This window comes from Pelophylax lessonae, assembly GCF_965119305.1.
Source record: "Pelophylax lessonae genome assembly, chromosome: 9".
In the NCBI taxonomy this organism is placed as follows: domain Eukaryota; kingdom Metazoa; phylum Chordata; class Amphibia; order Anura; family Ranidae; genus Pelophylax; species Pelophylax lessonae.
In genome coordinates, this window is record NC_138776.1 from 80,486,694 (window position 1) to 80,508,971 (window position 22,278).

General features: G+C 42.5%; 1 protein-coding gene across 1 annotated transcript in view; it reads right to left on the minus strand.

The window, feature by feature from the left end:
• Window positions 1-22,278, minus strand: part of LOC309563618 (alpha-2-macroglobulin-like) — a 215,610-nt gene that overhangs the window by 175,245 nt on the left and 18,087 nt on the right. Inside the window, exons 2-6 of the mRNA XM_082268122.1 lie at window positions 21,512-21,695; window positions 16,766-16,925; window positions 13,068-13,120; window positions 11,164-11,184; window positions 8,700-8,853 (exon numbers count right to left, since the gene is read on the minus strand). Coding sequence (XP_082124248.1) covers window positions 8,700-8,853; window positions 11,164-11,184; window positions 13,068-13,120; window positions 16,766-16,925; window positions 21,512-21,695 — 572 coding nt within the window. The remainder of the gene's footprint in view (window positions 1-8,699; window positions 8,854-11,163; window positions 11,185-13,067; window positions 13,121-16,765; window positions 16,926-21,511; window positions 21,696-22,278) is intronic.

The following is a 22,278-nucleotide window of genomic DNA, read 5'->3' on the forward strand; positions in this document are numbered from 1 at the left end:
TTCTATTCTCTATTCTGTTACCGGCCACCTCTATCTCACCCTTGCCCTGTCCCAACCTAGCCACTTCTGTCTACAATAGATCCCTGTTCTCTGCCCTGGACTTAACCCCCTCATTACACACAGAACCAGGCCCTGGCCCCTACAACCTTGGCAAACAGATGACACTACAAGTCTCAAAAAACATAACTGCACTCTCAGCATCTCAGAAAGACTTCAATCAATATAAATTGGCCCTCAAATAATAGAATTCCTGCCTCCTCACTGCCAATTTTAACACTCTCATTAACACCCCCTCATTCAGTCCCAGACAACACTTCTCTACCTTTAACTCTCTCTATTTCATACTCCACTTCCTCCACCCACTAACTCACTCACTGCCCATCGCCAATCACATAAAAAATAAGATTTATACAATTTGTGATGATATCTCCACTGTACAGATACCCCCCCCCCCCCACTTAACACCCCATGTCCACAGGTACACTAAATACTTCCCACAGTCAACCCGCTACTATAGAAGAGCTTGCTAAATTTTTTCGTCCACCTAACCACCTGCCCCCTGGACCCTCTTTCCTCTCAAGTACTATGGTCACCCTCTGGCTCTATCCTATCCTCTCTAACTCAGATCTTCAATCTCTCCCTCTCTTCTGGCATCTTCCCTAACGCTCTAAAACCAGTCTCTCTAATCACCCCATACTTAAAACGCTTTTCTTGGACCTCACCAACTTTAACAACCTATGCCCCATCTCCTTGCTCCCCTTTTCCTCCAAACTCATCGAATGCCTGAACAACTGAATGAGTGACCACTGCACTGAAAATAACCTCCTTGATCCCCTTCAATCTGGATTTCACCCTTAGCTCTCCCAAAACTCACAAATGATTTACTAACAGCTAAAACCAATGGACACTGTTCTGTACTCCTACTTCTGGACCTTTTCGGATGCATTTGATACAGTTGACCACCCCCTCCTCCTCAAAGAACTTTACTCCTCTTCCCTACATGCTAGGGTGGTAGGTTTAATCCTGGACTCTGAAATATCTTGTCAGCCCCACATGCAATCACTGCTACCTTAATCCCTGCAACCCTGCAACATCTCCAAAATATGCCCCTTCCTAACCAATGACCCCACAAAGCTTCTAATTCACTCTCTAGTTATCTCTCGCCTCGACTACTGCAACTCCCTCCTCATTTGATTACCTTTACATAGGCTTTCACCCCTTTAGTCCATAATGAATGCTGCTGCCAGACTCATTCACCTTAGCAACCGCTCAGTGTCTGCAACCCATCTATGTCAATCCTTCCATTGGCTTCCTCTTGCCCAACAAATAAAATTAAAATTACTAAAAATAACTTACAAAGCCATCTACAACTCGGCCCCCAGCTACATCACTAACCTAGTCACGAAATACCAATCTATTCCTTCTCTTGGTTCCTCTTAAGACCTCCTGCTCTCTAGCTTCCTCATCACCTCCTCCCATGCTCACCTCAAAGACTTTTCCTAAGCCTCTCCTATCCTATAGAACTCCTTACCCCAATCTGTCTGACTGTCTCCTACTCTGTTTGCTTTCAGATGATCCCTGAAAACCCTTCTCTTCAGAGAAGCCTATTCTGCCTCTAACAACTGTACTTTTATTTTCTCCATCAGATCATCCCCCACGGTTATTAGCTTTTGTATCACTTGACCTTTCCTCCTAGATTGTAAGCTCTAATGAGCAGGGCCCTCTGATTCCTCCTGTATTGAATTTCATTGTAACTGTACTGTCTGTCTTTATGTTGTAAGTAGGGTTGAGCGAACACCTAGATGTCCGTGTTCGACGGGTTCGGCCGAACTTTAAAAAAAAGTCCGGGTCCGTGTCCCGGACTTTTACCGAACTTTTCCCGGACACCGAACCCCATTGAAGTCAATGGGGACCCGAACTTTAAGGCACTAAAATGGCTCTAAAACACCAAAGGAAAGGGCTAGAGTGCTGCAAATGGCAGCAAAACGTAATTAAGAGCATGGCAAGTGCTCTGCAAACAAATGTGGATAGGGAAATAACTTAAAACAACAAAAAAAAACAGAAAAATAAAACAATGTTCTTCTTCATCTCTGAAGGACGAGGCCCATATGGAGTAGGAGGGAGGTTAAGGTGGTGGTGGATGTGGCGGTGACATAGGCGTGCGCACAGGGTGTGCTGGGTGTGCCTGGGCACACCCTAATCACCTAGGGCACATAGCATTGCCAGTGAGGAGATGGGAAAGATCTCCCTGGGACCTGCTCTGCTCTATTTCTACTTGCCTACAGGTACATGGCCCCGATACATTACTCTCCCTGCTGGCAAACACATGCATGTGTATTTCAACTTTGGGGTGCACACCTTAATGCAATAGGCTGCGCACACCTATGGGCGGTGTAGGTGGAAGCGGCGGTGGAGGAGGACCAGGGCCGGATTAACAGCATCATGGGCTTGGTGCTGAGGATTTTGAAGGGCCTTAGGGCCGTGCCTTGCCATGCACCCAGAGGAGGAAGGGTGCAGCCATGCATGCCTAATTCAACATGGGATGCTGTCTCTGAAGCCCATAAACACATCCATGCATCGCCAACTGTCCCTCCTTGTCCGGCCTTCACGCTGTGTGGGGAGGTTCTGAGGGTGCTGCCTGGGGAAGCGAGCATAGAAGCCAGACTTCTGTGTTTACAAGTGACAGAAGAGCGGTAACAGTGAATATGGCCAACCCGGGGCCTATATAAAAGGTAGGGGCCTGGAGCTGCAGCTCCAATAGCCCCTACATTAATCTGGCCCTGAGGAGGAGGACGAGGTAGCCAACACTGCTTCTTTTCACAAATTTTAAATGAGGGTACACCCCAAAAGAGTGAGAAAGAGCAAAAATGGAACAATGGGTGGGTAAGGTCGGTATCCATTGCTATTCTGCATAAGGTACGGAAAAGTCCCGTGGGATCCATGCCTGGTTCATTTTAATGAACGTGAGCTTGTCCACATTGTCTCTGGACAGGCGGCTGCGCTTGTCTGTTATAACGCCCCCAGCCGTGCTAAATACCCGTTCAGATAATACACTGGCTGCAGGGCACGCCAGCACCTCCAAGGCGTAAAGGGCAAGCTCAGGCCATGTGCCCAATTTGGAGACCCAGAAGTTGAAGGGGGCAGACCCGTCATTCACTACATGTAGGCGTGTGCACACATACTGCTCCACCATGTTGGTAAAATGCTGCCTCCTGCTAAGACGTTCCATCTGAGCTGCTGGTGCTGCTGTTTGTTGTGGCGTGCTGACAAAGCTTTTCCACATTTCGGCCATGCTAACCCTGCCTTCTGAGGTGCTGGCGGTGCCCTGGTTGCGTTGGCGACCTCCTCCTCCTCCTCCTCTGCCTTGTGCTTCCACTGTGGCCCCGCTGTCAGATGGGAATGCCAGCAGCATGGCGTCTACCAGCGTGCGCTTGTACTCGCGCATCTTGCGATCGCGCTCCAGTGAGTGAATTAAGGACGGTACGTTGTCCTTGTAACGGGGATCCAGCAGCGTGGCCACCCAGTAATCAGCACAAGTTAGAATGTGGGCAACTCGGCGGTCGTTGTGGAGACACTGCAGCATGTAATCGCTCATGTGTGCCAGGCTGCCCAGAGGCAACGAAAGGCTGTCCTCTGTGGGAGGTGTATGGTCCGTGTCCTCTGTATCCCCCCAGCCACGCACCAGTGATGGCCATGAGCTGGCCTGGGTGCCACCCTGCTGTGAACATGGTTCCATCTCCTCCTCCAGCTCCTCCTCCTCCTCATCCTCCTCATCCTCCAGAACTGTGCCCCTGCTGGACAATTGCGTCCCTGGCGTTTGCGTGTGCAGGAACCCACCCTCGGAGCCCCTTGCGAATGACTGCCCTGAAAGCCTTGGAAATGTTACCTCTTCATCCTCCTCCTCCTCCTCATCCTGTGCCACATCCTCTTCCATCATCGCCCGAATTGTTTTTTCAAGGAGGCATAGAAGTGGGATAGTTAAGCTGAGAACGGCGTCATTGCCACTGGCCATGTTGGTGGAGTACTCAAAACAGCGCAACAAGGCACACAGGTCTCGCATGGAGGCCCAGTTAAATTAAATAGCGGAATAGAAAATATGATCCAAAAAAAGTGTATGTATATCACACGTACACAACCACACTAGGCCCCAATTACTATTGTTTGTACCCCTAAAAGGCTAGATGAGGAGTAGGGGGAGTATGGAACAGGCAGCACCCTCAAACCTTCAGAAGTATGAGATGAACCCCAACAACTTGGAAAGGTGGATCTCTCTCACACGTACCGACACAGACTATCCCGCAATTCAATTGATCCTCAAAGGTTTTTATTGAATAGCGGAATAGGAAATATGATCAAAAAAAGTGTATGTATCTCGCACGTACACAACCACACTAGGCCCCAATTACTATTGTTTGTACCCCTAAAAGGCTAGATGAGGAGTAGGGGGGGTATGGAACAGGCAGCACCCTCAAACCTTCAGAAGTATGAGATGAACCCCAACAACTTGGAAAGGTGGATCTCTCTCACACGTACCGACACAGACTATCCCGCAATTCAATTGATCCTCAAAGGTTTTTATTGAATAGCGGAATAGGAAATATGATCAAAAAAAGTGTATGTATCTCGCACGTACACAACCACACTAGGCCCCAATTACTATTGTTTGTACCCCTAAAAGGCTAGATGAGGAGTAGGGGGGGTATGGAACAGGCAGCACCCTCAAACCTTCAGAAGTATGAGATGAACCCCAACAACTTGGAAAGGTGGATCTCTCTCACACGTACCGACACAGACTATCCCGCAATTCAATTGATCCTCAAAGGTTTTTATTGAATAGCGGAATAGGAAATATGATCAAAAAAAGTGTATGTATCTCGCACGTACACAACCACACTAGGCCCCAATTACTATTGTTTGTACCCCTAAAAGGCTAGATGAGGAGTAGGGGGGGTATGGAACAGGCAGCACCCTCAAACCTTCAGAAGTATGAGATGAACCCCAACAACTTGGAAAGGTGGATCTCTCTCACACGTACCAACACAGACTATCCCCCAATTTAACTGATCCCCAGAGGTTTTTGATTAAATAGCGGAATAGAAAATATGATCCCAAAAAAGTGTATGTATATCACACGTACACAACCACACTAGGCCCCAATTACTATTGTTTGTACCCCTAAAAGGCTAGATGAGGAGTAGGGGGAGTATGGAACAGGCAGCACCCTCAAACCTTCAGTATGAGATTGTGTTCACTGTACCCCACAAAGATTGAGTTCACTGCACCCCACAATGATTGTGTTCACTGCACCCCACAAAGATTGTGTTCACTGCACCTCACAAAGATTGTGTTCACTGTACCCCCCAAAGATTGTGTTCACTGCACCCCACAAAGATTCTGTTCACTGTACCCCACAAAGATTGTGTTCACTGCACCCCAAAAAGATTGTGTTCACTGCACCCCAAAAAGGATGTTGTTCACTGCACCCCAAAAAGGATGTTGTTCACTCCACCCCAAAAAGATTGTGTTCACTGCACCCCACAAAGATTGTGTTCACTGCACCCCAAAAAGATTGTGTTCACTGCACCCCAAAAATGATTTTGTTCACTGCACCCCAAAAAGGATTTTGTTCACTGCACCCCAAAAAGGATGTTGTTCACTCCACCCCAAAAAGATTGTGTTCACTGCACCCCAAAAAGATTGTGTTCACTGCACCCCACAAAGGATTTTGTTCACTGCACCCCAAAAAGATTGTGTTCACTGCACCCCAAAAAGGATGTTGTTCACTGCACCCCAAAAAGGATTTTGTTCACTGCACCCCAAAAAGATTGTGTTCACTGCACCCCACAAAGGATTTTGTTCACTGCACCCCACAAAGATTGTGTTCACTGCACACCAAAAAGGATTGTGTTCACTGCACCCCAAAAAGATTTTGTTCACTGCACCCCAAAAAGATTGTGTTCACTGCAGCCCAAAAAGATTGTGTTCACTGCAGCCCAAAAAGATTGTGTTCACTGCAGCCCAAAAAGATTGTGTTCACTGCAGCCCAAAAAGATTGTGTTCACTGCAGCCCAAAAAGATTGCGTTCACTGCAGCTCACACACAGAAAAATGGATGTGGATCACTGACACCTGCCTATCTCCAATCCCACACCACACAGCAATATCGATTGTAGTTTGTAGAACACAGTTTCCCTAAAATTCAGCAGACTCTGTCCCTAACAGGATTGAGAAGAGATCGTAGATCAGGATTGAGTGCAGACCCCACCCCCCACACAGCAATATCGATTGTAGTTTGTAGAAGACACTGACCCTATATAATTCAGCAGACTCTATCCCTAAAATGCCTACAACTCGCCCTGCCTAAACACTCCGACCTGTCCCTCAATTCTATCCGGACACAAATGGTTTTTTCCTGCCTATCTTTCCCTAATCAGCAGCCAGCACGTTGATGTGTGCTCTGTCCCTGAATCTAAGCAGCATAATGACGCCGCTGCGGCTGCCTCGAACTTATAAAGACTTGGTCACATGCTTCAGACGGCCAATCACAGCTACTGAGACATTTGCAGGCATGGCTGGGATGGCTTAAGGCACACCAGTTAAACGATTGTTGATTGGCTGTTGAAAGCCCGCCATGAAAAGAGCGCCAAAGCATGCAAAACCCGGAAATAAAACGACCGAACACGGATTTTTACCCGAACATACAGTAAAGTGTCCGTGTCCGTGTTCGGGTACAAAAAATCCAATTATTCGGTACGAACACGAATAATACAGTCCGTGTTCGCTCAACACTAGTTGTAAGGTGATGCCCAAACTGTTGGTGCTATATAAATCCTAAATAATAATAAAAATAATAATAATAATTTCTTGTTTGTGTTTGAAGTCCCACATTTCTTTACGGCATAAATATTTCAAGCTTGTGTTGGAAGTCCAACATTTCTTAACCACTTCACAACCCCCCTATAATAGTTTTACTGCTACAGGGTGGCCGCTGTGCACCGGATCACGCATATACAGGTGCATCTCATAAAATTAGAATATCATCAAAAAAGTTAATTAATTTCAGTAATTTAATTCAAAAAGTGAAAATGATATATTTTATATAAATGTGTTATACACAGAATTATATATTTTAAGCATTTTCATTCTTTTATTTTTAAAGATTATGGCTTACAGCTAGTGAAAACCCAAAACTCTGTATCTCAGAAATTTAGAATATTATTGTACATAAGACCAATAAAAAAAATAATTTTTGATACAGAAATGTTGGCATACTACAAGGTTTGCCCATGTACAGTATAGTATGCACTCAACACTTAGTCGGGGCTCCTTTTGCATAAATGACTGCATCAATGCAGTATGACATGGAGGTGATCAGCCTGTGGCACTGCTGAGGTGTTATGGAAGCCCAGGTTGGTTTGATAGCGGCCTTTAGCTCATCTGCATTGTTGGGTTTAGTGTCTCTCATCTTCCTCTTGACAATACCCCACATATTTTCTATGGGGTTTAGGTCAGGAAAGTTTGCTGGGCAATCAAGCACAGTGATAACATGATCATGAAACCAGGTATTAGTACTTTTGGCAGTGTGGTCAGGTCCCCAGTCCTGCTGGAAAAGGCACAATTGGAGCAAGTCAGCGGGTACTGTGGACTCAATGTCCACCAGCACCCGCTGATCATTCCTTACAGAGTGTAAACAAGGCAGATTGCCATTCTGTCAGTAGGGGAGGCATTGATCCTGTGTTCCTGCAAAATAAGGGACAAGGATCCAAGTCTTCCCTTAGTAAAAGAACCTCCCACACAGTACACAAACACTGGCTAGGCACACCCCTTCCAAGCCAGTGTAATTATTACAGTGACAGTGCATATTTTTAGCTCTGATCACTGTATCAGTGTCACTGGTTCCCAAAAAAATGTAAAAAGTGTCATTGTAAGATTTGTCCTCCATAATATTGCAGTCTCGCTATAACTCGCTGATCGCGTCGCCATTACTAGTTAAAAAAAAAAATTCCATTAATATATCCCATAGCTTGTAGATGCTATAAGGCTTGTGAAACCAATCAATAAATGCTTACTGGGATTTTTTTTACCAAAAATAAGTAGCAGAATACATTTTGCCCTAAATTGATAAAGAAATTGAATTTCCATTTTTCTATTGGATATGTTTTATAGTTAAAACATTTTTTTTTCAAACTTTTTTTTTCTTTTTCGTTTATAACGCAAAAAAAATAAAAAACACAGAGGTGACCAAAGACCACCAAAAGAAAGCTCTATTTGTGAGAAAAAAAGGACATACATTTTATTTGTATTTGTTGTATAGTGTTGCACGACTGTGCATTTGTCAGTTAATGTAACGCAGAGCCGTATCACAAAAAATGGCCTAGTCATCAAGGGGGGGGGGGGGGGGGTAAATCTTTCGGAGCTGAAATGGTTAATAACAAAAACATTTTTTGCTTGTGTTGAAAGTCCCTCATTTTATAACATACATTAAAATGACAAAACAGCATACTCCCATACAAGGAAAGCTTTTAAAATGCATAATTATCTATTTTGAAAATGTGTGATTTACACAGGACTGAGCTTTGACCCAGGTTTGAGATTTGGAAACTTGAGAATCACCAACAGAAGGTTTTAATAATTCCCTGACCTCCAAAGATGATGACCTAACCCAATAGTGATATACAGAGTTTTAGGAAAATTCCTCACCATATTCCTCCACAGAGATGGTATGAACTGTATCCTTCACACGGATGGAGTATTGCCCTAGCGTAGGCTCAGAGGAAAGTGGAAGGGAGAGCTCAGCCATTCCGTGACTGAGTCTCACATTTAGCCACTGGCCAATGCGATTCTTTCCGGGGTCCTTAAAAGAAGAAATGGGTTACTTTACTCTCTTCTGGGCAATTTACATTCTATTTAAAACTTCTAGTTCAAAGATCATGCTGTGCTGACTTGATGTGTGGAGCACTGAATCATGGGAGATGACGTTTGTTGAATAAACTTTATCATGGCAGTTAATTGACTATTGAGCCAGGTATAGAAAGAGAGAGCTGTATTTTCACAGACCGAATACCGCATCTTTGCTGCGAGGAGATCAATGTGTGCACATCACTGCTCCTGTGTGTAAATCAATCTGCTACAAGCCTGCGGCTGTGTGTTGAGGACCAGAGTAACTCCAGGCAGATCCAGAAGTAAGCTGGCATCTGAATAGTGGGAAATCTGTTGCTGTATCGCTGGTGAGAGGAAACTGGTGCCATTACCTGTTGCTGCTAGCAGAGACAGAGCACATAGGGACAGGCCATCTAACTGGCAGCATTACTTACTGCAAGCAGACTTTACTGGGACTGTACACATGTGCACTACCATAAAGACTGGGCCACAACACTAGCCAGCTGAAGAACTAGGACAAATACGGTTTACTCAGATAGTAGAGATGAGCCGAACATGCAGCAGAACTCCTGAACAGGGGAAATGTTCTAACCTGAATGGCAACCCCTATTGAAGTCTACTGTGTTGGAGCTAAACAGAAAAAATATCAAAAGAGCTCATTTTGAGGGCTTATATGCAAGTAATTGGCCATAAAAGTGGTATGGGGGTCTGGGTACTGCCCTGGGGACATGTATCAATAAAAAAAAAAATGTAAAAACTATAGTTTTTTTCAGGAGCAGTGATTTTAATGATGCTTAAAGTGCAACAATAAAAATAAAAAAATCATTTAAATATAGTGCCTAGATGGTCCCCTTAATGTGCCTGTAAAATGGTGCTCTATACTGTAGCATTTATAGATCATGCTGTAGCAAAAATGAAATTTCTAAAAAAAAAAAAAAAATCAAATCCCATTTAAAATGACTCATGGTTACAATTGCTAGGACACTGGGACACAGCTATTTAAAAAATTAAAGAAAAAACAGCGTAGCCCCCCCCAGTCCATACCAGACTCTCTGGGTGGTGTGAGTGCGCAGAGAAGTCTCGGTGGTGTGACCGAGCGGAAGTTTGCTGACAGGCAGATGGAGACGCTGAGCAGAGCAGGGCCTGGCTGCAGCGGGGAGCGCAGTTCCCAGTTTGGGTGAGAGACATCCAGTATCTACATTTCACTAATCACAGACTTAGGCTGAATCAGGGCAGGACAACCAAACTGTTTGCTTTAACAAGGCCATACTGATATATAGCTAAACCACTGGACGCTGCAGTTATACATATAGTGCGAGGTGGTGAACTAGGCCTCAAGTCCTCTATCCAGTCCTAGGCTGTTAATTTATTGAGACGCATCAGAATCTATTATACTTACATCTCTGTGGATTACAAATATTGATCACTTTGGGGAATACAGTTCATCACCATTACCTTTATTGGATTACAAATACTTTCCTTGGATTGTTGGGAATTCCTTGCCGGTGAAGACTAGTGAGACCTCACTCTCCAGGAGACTCTTGTAATTCATCATAAAGGGGGCCCCTGATAGTACACAGAGTGCACTCTGATAGTAATTTAGTATTGTTATATTGTTTATTCTACCTTAACTTACTAAGTGCAGTCATTCTTATCTGTGGTCACTCTCTAAGTACATTAATACAATTCAATGTATGTTTACTGTTGCTGAACGCAATCCTCTAGCACACATATGCATTTATTTGCATGTGTGTGTGTGGCCTGTGTTCCAGATCCTGAGTGGTGAACTAAATCTAAATCCTTGGTTGGGAATTCAGGATCTATTTCTTTGGCAACATTTGCATTACCTCTGATTCTGTTTGTATCCTCTTGTTTATTTCAAAAGTTAAAAGCAGTAAACTGATTATTCACTGCAGTACTTGTGGTCTCAATCATTCCGAATGACAGAACAAATAGTGTCAGTTGGGTCGGAGCAGGTTCAGGGTGAAAGGAAGAGGATACCCATGCAATAAGCCACCCCCTTGGGGACAGGACTACATTTTTTTTGTGTAAAAAGGAGTTTACTATGTTGTAACAACCATGTTGGTTATTCCACTTTTTTAAAACAACTTAGACTATGCAGTTCTGACACAGAGAGAAACTAAACTAAAACTTTTACTGACTACATCTTGGAAAAAAAGCAACCAAAAATTAGGAGATAACAGCAACATAAAAGAATGTAATACTATATTTAAAATACTATAATTTGATTTGTTTTGACTTAAATATGAGTTAAGTATTTTACCTGCAGTTCCACGACTGGAAGCTAAAAAAGAAAGACAAAAGAAACATATTCAAAATTATAAATACAAATTTTAACTCCTATTTGCATTAGCCTTATTTATTGGTAACTGATTTAATTACGGTTGTTATACTATTTAAAGTTTATTATTATGTTTTTCATTATTTAAATAACTTTAAACTGTTTTTATTTTATTTATTTTTTTTACATTTTGTTGGGGAGTAGCTGAATAAAATGAAGGGTAAATTTATCGTTTTTACTGAAGCTTCACACAATATTTACTCAACTTCAAACATTTTTCTAATTAGATCTAATATGTAAAATGTGTGTCTCTTGGGTGAAAGTTGTGTGAAGTTTGGATAAAAAAAATAGACCTCCGTGTCTGCCAGCAGTTTCATACCTTTTTCCTGTGTTCCTAAAAGTTATGTTGGACTAAATTCAAAGCAAACCTGTGCTTTGTTTATTCAGTGTGAAAGAAACAGGTTTGCTTTATTACCCCTCCCCAGCACATACTTCCCTTCCGTGTTTAGCGATAGAAGCTGAATGAAATACCCACTAACTTTGGATATATATGAGCATGTAACACTTTATGTGACCGTGTTGAGCCAGGCAGTGTTGTGACAAGGGCAAAGGCATACGCAGGGGGAATGTCAGGTCTGCCTGTGTACACCCTAATCACTATGTGCGGTGCTGATTCCCTCTACTGCTTTCCCCCTCTTGTTGGCCCTGCAGTGCTATTGGCTTCCCTCCTCTCCTCTCCCCCTGGATGCTGCTGGGGAAGGGGGGGGGGTGTTTCAGGATGGAGAGCAGGGAAAGGGACTAGTAAATATGCAATTTACCGGCCCCTTCCTTTTGTAAATGAACACAGTAAACTCACTCGCTCACTGTGCTCATTCATAACTGAAGCATAGTAAACTGTTTCAGTTTAGGAATGAACAGAAAGCCACTCAGCACAGAGCATTTCCCAATCATTCCCAGCTAGTGCAGCTGAGGCTGCAGAGAAGGGCATGTGTGTTTGAGCACTGGGGTGCAGGTGCCAATGCAATATGCTGCACACACCTATGGACAAGGGGGTGCATAGGCCTGTGTAAGTCATTACAGCCCCCAATACCCAATGCCCCCACAGTGTTTCAACAGAATGAAGAAAGCTCTCATATGATTCCAATAAAAGTCACTGCAAAACCTGGGAGGGTTTCTGTAACTACTCTTAACACAGATTCTCTGCTTGTCTCTTGTTTTCAAAGTAGCAGGCGGCAACAGGGTCTCTTTAGAGTGTTTGTTTGATTCTGACAAAGCATTCCGGTGCGAGTTGGATCCGCCATCCAGATATTTCTCAGTCAAAAAAGAAAATGACTGCCCTCAGGAACTTGATGAAAACATTGAAGCATTTATTCCTCACAATGAATAAAATACAGACAGTACATCACGGGGACATGCAACAGGTTGACGCGTTTCACGATACTGGAGATCGCTTACTCATAACCACACGTGATGTACTGTCTGTATTTTATTCATGGTGAGGAATAAATGCTTCGATGTTCTCTTTAGAGTGTACCTATAGTAAATACTCTTAACAATGAAACATCAAACACTATCCAAGTTGTGTTGACAGTAGAGACTGTTCAATGTGCATTAGCTGCACCCTGAGAGCCCTAAGATGTCCTATATAATATTGACTTTGCAGAAAGATAAGTATAAGCACACCTCAAAGTAGAAGCACACCAAAATATCGAAATATAATGAACATGCCTCCTATTTATTCTTAAAACACTCAAAAGTGTTAAATTAAAGTTACTCGATGCTGCTGCTTTTATTTTTACTGTTTCCTTCTACATACAGGTTTACTTTAAACCGTCAGTTAGTACCTTTTATTGGAAGAATTAACAAAACAAACCTTACTCACTTACCACAATGTCTTTGGGTTGAAGATCTTCATTTATAGATAGAATTCTGAACTTTACTGCAAAAGACAAATTTAATATGTTGTTTTTATGCTTCCATTCTAATCTTAGAGGTTTTTTTTTAATTAATGTACTAAAAGTTCTATTTTTTTATCTTAGATCTTTAAAACACCCAATTCTAAGAATAATTTGTAATTATACATGTACAGCCATGATTGTATATTATACATGCAGACTTTGCAGTGCTTTTTGCTTTATTACTCCTTTTCATGATGCACGTCTACGAGTTGGTCAATTCAATAAAAACAATGCACTCCCCAGGAAACTGATATCTTATCCTAACAGATGTTCAGCAGTTAAAGTGGTTGTAAAGACAAAAGTTTTTTTTTTTTTTTTTATCTTAATGCATTCTATGCATTAAGATAAAAAGCCTTCTGTGTGTAGCAACCTCCCCAGTCCCCCTAATACTTACCTGAACCCCATCTCTGTCCAGCCATGTCCACGAGTCCCTCGGCCATCCAGGACTCTCCCTGAGACACAGCAGCGGTGCCATTGGCTCCTACGGCTCTCAATCAAAGGAGACAGAGGGGGGCGGGGCCAAACAGCAGCTCTGTGTCTGAATAGATTCACAGAGCTGCAGGTCGGCTCGGGTGCCCCCATAGCAAGCTGCATGCTGTGGGGGCACTCAACTAAAGGGAGAGGCTAGGAGCAGCAAAGAGGGAACCGAGAAGAGGAGGATCCAGGCTGCTCTGTGCAAAACCACTTCACAGGGCAGGCAAATATAACGTGTTTGTAATTTATTTATTTTTTTACGAGATTTTACAATCACTTTATGCCCCATACACATGAGCAGAATGTCGAGAGACATTTTCCTGTTCAAAAAAAAAAAAAAGGCCGACATTCTGCCCGTGTGTATGTCCATCTGTCTAACGGCCGGCTTCTGTCAGATGTGCGTGCTGGAAAACCAGCAGCCGACCAGCTCTCAATCAGCGCTCTCAGTCAATGGTGAGTGCTGATTGGAGTATTCTGGAGGGAGGGCGTCCCCCTGTCAGAACACAACAGCTCACTGGGGGAGATTAGTGAACTAACCTCGCATGGTTAGTACAGTGGCTCCAACCAGAGCTGACAGTTTTTTTTTTTCATTCAACCCGCGGTGTTGAATGAAAAAAAAAAAACGAATAATGCGTACCTGGCTTTAGAAAGAGTCATTGCAGTGGATCATCTTTCCTGCCTCTAGCACCAACTCTTCAAATCTCCACATTTAATACAATAACATTTCCAAAAGTCATCTAGTATTTAAAATGTTCAAAGGGGTTCTTGGGAAAACATACTATTTTGGTATTGCAGCCTACATCATGTATGTGACTTTGTAGTTTGACCATACTGTATTTTATTGTGAGTGTAATATACATATATACAGTATAAATAAATACAGTATATATATATACAGTATATGTGTATATACACACACATACATACATTCTTGGACAGGTCAGCGACAAGTCCATTTTACACATCAAATGGACTCTTAACTATTTGGGGGATAACCTTTAGAACTAATTAGACATTTCAAAAGAGATTCTCTACAAGGGGTTGTAAAATGCAGATTGCCTATTTAAATATTTAAGAGGGTAAAGAATGTGATTTGCCATAAGCAATACAAAAAAGTATCTATTGATGGCAATTAAACTTGAGGGGGGTCTTCATGTCTTAATGGGAAATGGCATTCAAAGGGTAATTCGTTTACCTGGTAAACACTATAGTGACTTTAATTTCTTTTTCTAGTAATTACAAGGGAAGTCTTTTCATGTTAAGATCAAAGGTGTTTTGTCAGCCAATCAGAATCCCTCCAGCTTCGCTGAGGCTCCATTCACACTTGAGCGTATTGCTTTACTGGCATTTTTCTGGCTTTTCTTTAAGCTTTTTAGCAGCTTTTTTAAAGTGTTTTAGAAGTGTTTTACAGCTTAAGGTGTTTTTGTTTAGCCAAAAGAAAGCATTGGGAGGAGGAGAAGGAGAGGAAATTAGGGATGGAGAGCTGCTATTTGAGCATTTTAAGAGCATTTTTCTGCTCAAGTCCGTTGTTTCTATGAAAGTCTATAGGGACAAAAACGCTTGTAATCTGCCAAAAAAAAAAGCTCATGTACTTTTTTGAGCTTCAGTCGTTTTGCTCCAGGCAACAGAACGCTCATTTGTGAACAGGGGCCTTTGAAATAAGTGGAATTTTGCTTGTGCTTCAGAGCTGAGCGCTTTACAAGCTGAAAATTGCTGGTTCCTTTGGCTGAGTTATGTCAGGAGAAATTGGGTTCTCTTAAGGTGTCTGATTGTTGCATGAGTATTCTTAAAGCGGAGTTCCACCCTGGATTTTTTTTTTTTTTTTTAATACCCCCGGGACAGTCAGGGCTAGTGCATTCCACAATGGCTAGCCTCTGATCTGTCCCGGGTTGCACTTACCTGCAAGACGAAATACTTACCTTGCAAACGTCTTGTCCAGCGCTGCCATCTCAGATGTGGGCAGCTTGAAGCCAGCGCGTCCTCTTCGGCGTCTTCTTCCGCCTTCTGTGGTCCCACGATGCTCTGCACCGGCCCCGACGTCACTTCCGGGTCGCGCTCGTCACCCCTCCACAGCTTCTGGGCATGCCCAGAAGCTGTTTAGAAGGGGATGACGCGCGCGACCCGGAACTGACGTCGGGGCCGGTGCAGGCGCAATGATTCCTGGGAGCTATGACGTCCAGCTCCCAGGAATCATTGCAGAGCCAGGAAGTGACGACGGGCCGCGGCCGAGGAAGGAGGAAGAAGGAAGTAAGGTAAGTATATTTTCTTCGCTACGAGGTAAGTAAAAAAAAAAAAAATATGCGATTATCCATTTCTTTTTCAGGTGACCCGGAGCGAGAAGATGGAGGTAAGTATAAAATTAGGGTGGAACTCCACTTTAAGCCCCGTACACACGCACAGATTGTTGGCCGACCGATCGGCCGTCTTTTGTCCAGTGTTGTTTGTTGGTTGAAATGTGCTCTAGACTTGCACTGGACTTTTGATGGCCGACAGAAACCAACTTCAGAAGTGATGTCATGTTCTGGTTGACTTTCCGTGTTCTTTTGTTCTCTGAGCATGCCCAGTCTTGCTCATCACATTTTTGTCTGCCAAAATCTGTACTGACTGAGGAACAATTGGCCGTTCTGTTGATGGCCAACAAAAATTTTATAGCATGCACAACAGATTTTGTTCGGCCGAAAAGTCGCAGTCGATTGTCGGAAGCATCATACTAACAAGCCGACAATTGGCCGATCGGACGTTGGCCGAAAATTTCCGCCCAACAATCGGTGCGTGTGTACGGGCCTTTAGTATCCTGTACCTTGTCCATCTATCCTGTCTGTACCTCTGTCACCTGGTCTGATGTCCAAAAAATGTCTCTTTTTGGATGAACCAAGTCCCTGCGAGTAAAATTCATTTTTTGTATTAGAGGAGTTGTACATTCAGCTAGCGAACTCTTGCCTCAACAATAATATTATAACAATACTTATCACTCCTCATCCATAAATCACAACACATACTACTAGTTTTATAACGTGTAATTTGTGATTAGGTCACTCCCAGTACTTCCTGCATGGCACTTTTTCTGGTTGATTTTACTTTATGGCTAGAATTGCTTTTCAAATATGAATTCATAACTTGGTGGCAGAGCCCCTTATTGACTAAACAGTTACCAGTTTGTCCCGGCTTGTACACAGCTTTGTCTGACTGAATCAGAAGGCTGGATTTTGTCTTCTTCACCAGAACTTTACTGTTCTTCACTATAGATTGCCCTGCATTTTCTATGGAGATGTTTAATGTGCCAACCACGTCACTCTGTTCAGTCTTGGGAACCTAAGCAAGAAAGCATAAAACATACTATAGTGTAAAAGACAGCACAGACATACACTTGTCTATGGGGTTGATTTACTTAAAGTGGATTTTAACCCTCACATATACCCAGTGAAGTGAACAGCCTCAGACCATACACAGAGACTAAACAAATCTCCCTACATAAGTTTTTTTTTGTATATCTGCTGTCTTCAGCTTTCTACACTGTTTAGAAAGTAAACATTGTGTTAGAATTTTTTCCTACTGTTCCAGCAGTGGGTGTGGAGTCTTGGCATACACTGTGTGACAGCTGATTGGAGGAAAGGCACACCCCCTCCTCCACATAGGCAGAGGAAGGAAGAAACATGAAGAGCTGTGCTGTGAATAGACCAGCTCTCTGCTAATCTATCTCTACACTCAAAAAAAAAAAAAAAGGATATGTTGGATTTAATTAACTTTTTTATGTTAACACGTTGCACATAACTGGGTTATGTTGAATTTAAGTAACATGGTCTATTTCAGTAAACTTAAGTACCCAGTTACTCAACGTAACCCAGGTATGTGCAACTTGTTGACAAAACAAAAGTTAATTAAATCCAACATATAATTTTTTTGAGTGTATGCACCCATCTGGACACAAATTTCCAGCTGCTTTTATCTCCCATGTTGGAGAACTTGTCAGAAGTTATACTGATAACAGAGGAACGGAGCAGCAGAAAGACACGGGACTTAAGGCTTTGGAGAGAGATAAGTAAACAGTACAGATATATGTGCCCACGTCAAGTTTCATGAATGGGGTTTACATCCACTTTAAGGAAAATAGGCTATTCATTTTGCAAGGGAATTAGCCCCAGAGGTTAGTAAATTAGGTGACTTCCTGCTGACTGCTGTTTTTTATTTTACTTGCACATGCTTTGCCACATTCACTTAGGTCTAAGGAAAATGACTGGCATACAAGAGAATATGCAACTGTGCTGGTTATGTGAACATACAGGTAGGGAGCTGCTTCACATTTTCTAGTCATGTAATAATATCAGAAATTCCTGAACAAAAGTCACAACCATAATGCAGAAAGTTTCTGAATACACAAAACTGGATGAACTGGCATTCTTGCTACTTTTGAATTCCAAGACAAATGTACCAAAAATCAGTTATCATACATACGGTTATTGCAGTCTGAGTGAGCATACTTCCTAATACCTGGAAAAACAATGTTCCCTCTATTTCTATGTGGCAGCACAGAATCAAAGGGATCAAAGAAATGGAAGACTTGATATTTCATTTTAAAGACAGCACAGATAAATTTAATAGGATACAAGATGCATTTAGGCAAAGCCAAGATACATAGAAAAGTAAGGGGGAACACCCAACTTGCAGGAGGGTAATGGGTGGAGACCACTTTTCTACTCACATCCTATCCCTTCCCAAAATTCTCCATAGCTCTAAAACCTCCCCCTTCACCATCCTTTCCTCTTCCCTTCTACCTCTTAAATCCCCATTGCTTCTCTCTCTTCTTTTTGTATTCTCACCTCTTTATGTTTAAATAGCTAATACTTAAACTGTCAGTCAAATGTAGCATGTTATAGTGCGGGCCACAAGAATCTTAGAAGACAACCACTGAATACAGGTTTATTTATTTATGTATTTATTTCGTTTACCATTACATATGCCCACATAATATTTAATGGAAGCAGTAGCCAATCACATTTCAATGACAAATATGTAAGGCTAATCATAACTTGAAAATTACAAAACAAAATCAGAATGCGTCCTATATTAACTTTTTTTTTTAGCTGGGTTTAAACCTGCTCTAAACCTTTCTACTAAAAAATATTTTTGCTGGTGTCTTCTTGAGACACAATTTTAGAGATTTGCTGTCAATTCCAGTCCCTCTTTCTCTCTTAGAAAGGAAAAAAAAAAAATCGAGGTTCTAACCCAGGAGTGCTCAATCTGTGGCCTTCGACCTCAAACCAGGGAGCGCTTGCCCGTTGTCGGAAACCCATTAATCGTGATCTGGGCTTTCCAGAGCGTCAGAGTGCATACCGAGTGCGCTTCACCTGGGACCTTTCTAGTAGCTTGGACAGCATTGCCAGCAGAAGCTGGAAGAGGAAAAAAAGGTCAGTGTATTGAACAACACATACACTGCAGGTAAACCACAGCACATCAGTGTGAAAACAGCCTTAGAGGGGGCTCAAGACAGTAGGGATTGGTTAAAATGTACAGTTTGGGGGGGGGGTGGTAAAACCCCATAGTTGAGAAGTATTTTTACCACCCTACCACTACTGGTGTAGTGTCAGGGGTCGCAATGGGCACACCACCCCATGCTCTAGGGGGCCTGTGCAGTCTCCCTGTCACATTCTGTTTTACACTTGGACAGGAGGGGTGATGGGGGCCGCATATACAGGAACTTATCCTCTCCATTTTCCTCTTGCAACTGCTGAAAGCCGGCTTCTCCTCTTCCTACCGTCGGCATTCATTTGCTGCATGAGGAAAAGGTTCATTATGCTATTCAAAATAAAAAATTGAAATTCTGAACCATTTCATTTTATTGTGACCGGTAATCAAATCACTTAAGCGGCCCTAGCTCTTCAAAAGGTTCAGCACCCAGTTGTTACCCTTTGCTATTCTAAACAAGCCTTACAAAGGAGAACTGTCTGTAGTTTTGTCTTTAAAGATTATCTTCAGACACCAATCCTCCCCCCAACTAATCACCATATTGTAAAAATTCCTAATCTAAAAGTCCCTTTCACTTATCTAAATCTGCTTTCAGATATTGTGCCGGGTTCTGAGTCTTTTCCATTCTGGAGTGTAGAGTGAGATGGTGGTACTTTGGGTGTCCGTGTCATTGTTGTGACATGGGTGACGTGTTTTTTTCTCATTGGCAGTCCATTGCCAGGGAAGCTAGAAGAAGACTTCAGTGGCATGATGATGCTATGACGAGGGAACCAAACAGCAGTGCCGGATCAATGTTCTTCACTTCCCCAACAGTTGCAAATGAGGGACATGTGACAACAGACTAAAGGTTGTTTTAAAGCTCAATTTAAAAATGTTAAAACTATTGAATACAATGGAAGAAGGGTCACAGGGTTTTTTTTCTCATTGCCCAGAGATGAGCTTTAAAGGGTTAGTTCACTTTTACTAAAAAAAAGTCTATGCAGATAAGGGGAATCTGTGGATAATAACAAGCTTCACAGCTTTGACCAAAGTTAAATAATGCCATTGCTATAAGTGTAGGCCATTTACGCACCAATGAAGCCTGACTAGAAAACTTCTAGGTAGGACATTGTTAAGAGATGCCCAGCTGTTACTGTTCACCTTCACCATCACAGGACTAAGCTCTCAAATGCTGAGTTCAGAACGTCATCAGGAGAGACAAAGCACATGTGAGGTGTCTTGAATCAGAGGAAAAGCTCAGTCCTGTTAAGGGTGAAAGTGAAAAGTAACAGCTAGGCTTCTCTTAGCAATGTCTTTAGCAATGGCAGGCTTCATGAGGTAGGTACTGTAAATAGCCTACACCTATTACAAGGGTATTATTCCACTTTGGTCAGAGCTACGCAGCTTATTTTTATCTACAGATGTAGGCAGTTTTTGGTAAAGATGAACTACACTATATTGCTAAAAGTATTGGGTCGCCTGCCTTTACACGCACATGAACTTTAATAGCATCCCAGTCTTACTCCATAGGGTTTAATATTAGGTTGGCCCACCCTTTGCAGCTATAACAGTTTCAACTCTTCTGGGAAGGCTGTCTATATGGTTTAGGCTTCTGTCTATGGGATTGTTTGACCATTCTTCCAGAAGTGCATTTGTGAGGTCAGTGGATGAGAAGCCTGCCTCACAGTCTCCATTCTATTTCATCCCAAAGGTTTTATATTAGGTTGAGGTCAGGACTTTTAGGTTGTGCAGGCCAGTCAAGTTCCTCCCCTTCACACTTGCTCATCCATGTCTTTATGGAACTTGCTTTGAGCACTGGTGCGCAGTCCTATTGGAACAGGAAGGGGCCATCCTCAAACTGTTCCACAAAGTTGTAATTGAAATTGTCCAAAATGTCTTGGTATGCTGACTCCTTAGGAGTTCCATGTACTGGAACTAAGGGGCCAAGCCCAACCCCCTAAAAAAACAACCCAACACCATAATCCCCCCTCCACCAAATGATATGGACCAGTGCACATAGCAAGGTCTGTAAAGACATGAATGAGGGAGTTTGGGGTTGGAGAAACTTGGCTGGCCTGCACAGAGTCCTAACCTCAACCCAGTAGAACATGTTTAGGATAAATTAGAGCAGAGACTGCGAGCCAGGCCTTCTCGTCCAACATCAGTGCCTGAACTCACAAATGCGTTTCTAAAAGAATGGTCAAACAATCCCATAGATGCCCTTATAAACCTTGTGGACAGCCTTCCCAGTAGAGTTGAAGCTGTTTTAGCTGCAAAGAGTGGGCCAACTCAATATTGAACCCTACGGACTAAGACTGGGATGCCATTAAAATTCATGTGCGTGTAAAGGCAGGTGTCCCAATACTTTTGATAATGCAGTGTATGTGTTTTTTTGTTTTGTTTTTTTTGGTAAAGATGAACTATGTGTTTAAGCCTATTATGTGGACTTTTTTTACCTGGATTGCAAAACAGTTGAAGCTGGAGTCCTGTTTAAAGGTCTTCTCTACAAGGATTTTGTTCTTTCCATTCAGATTTAAGGAGATCTGTGCTCCGCTTTCTCCCTCTGCCCCCTCCAGATGTATGCATATGGTTTCAGAATGCTGCGAGCGAATTTCAGAGGGGAAGATGACCGCATAGTGCCTGAGGAGAGAGGAGTGAATATTAGAAACGACAAGGGTAGATTTACAAAGAATTCTATAGCATGTTTTTACTTCATAGAATTCACTGTTTGCAAATGTGTGTATATAGCTTTCCAAAATCATGCAGATACCAGCTTGAATCATACAAGAAAGAACTATTCAGTTTGATGGGATAGAACCCCCCCAGCCCCTTAACTATGGTATCTTTTGGTATAGTCATCATGTCAGTGATCATCTGGTTGTATGAGCAATTTCCTGCAGCATTCTGAGCAGTGGGTAGGCCTGAAGAGAACAGCCACAGATAACAATAATCTGAACACAGAAATAGCTCTATTTTATAACAATGCCACACTACCAGAGATGTATAGTAACTAAGTAGAACTACTTCACTACTGTACTTAAGTACCGAAAGGCGGTATCTGTACTTTCCTAGAGTAGAATTTTTTTCTCCTACTTCCACTTTTACTTCACTACATTTTTTCAATTATTTCAATACTTCTACTCCAATATTTTTTTTTTTGTGCTGCATAGTTACTTGTTACTATTATAAAAATTACCACTGCCAGAACAGTAGATGGCAGGTT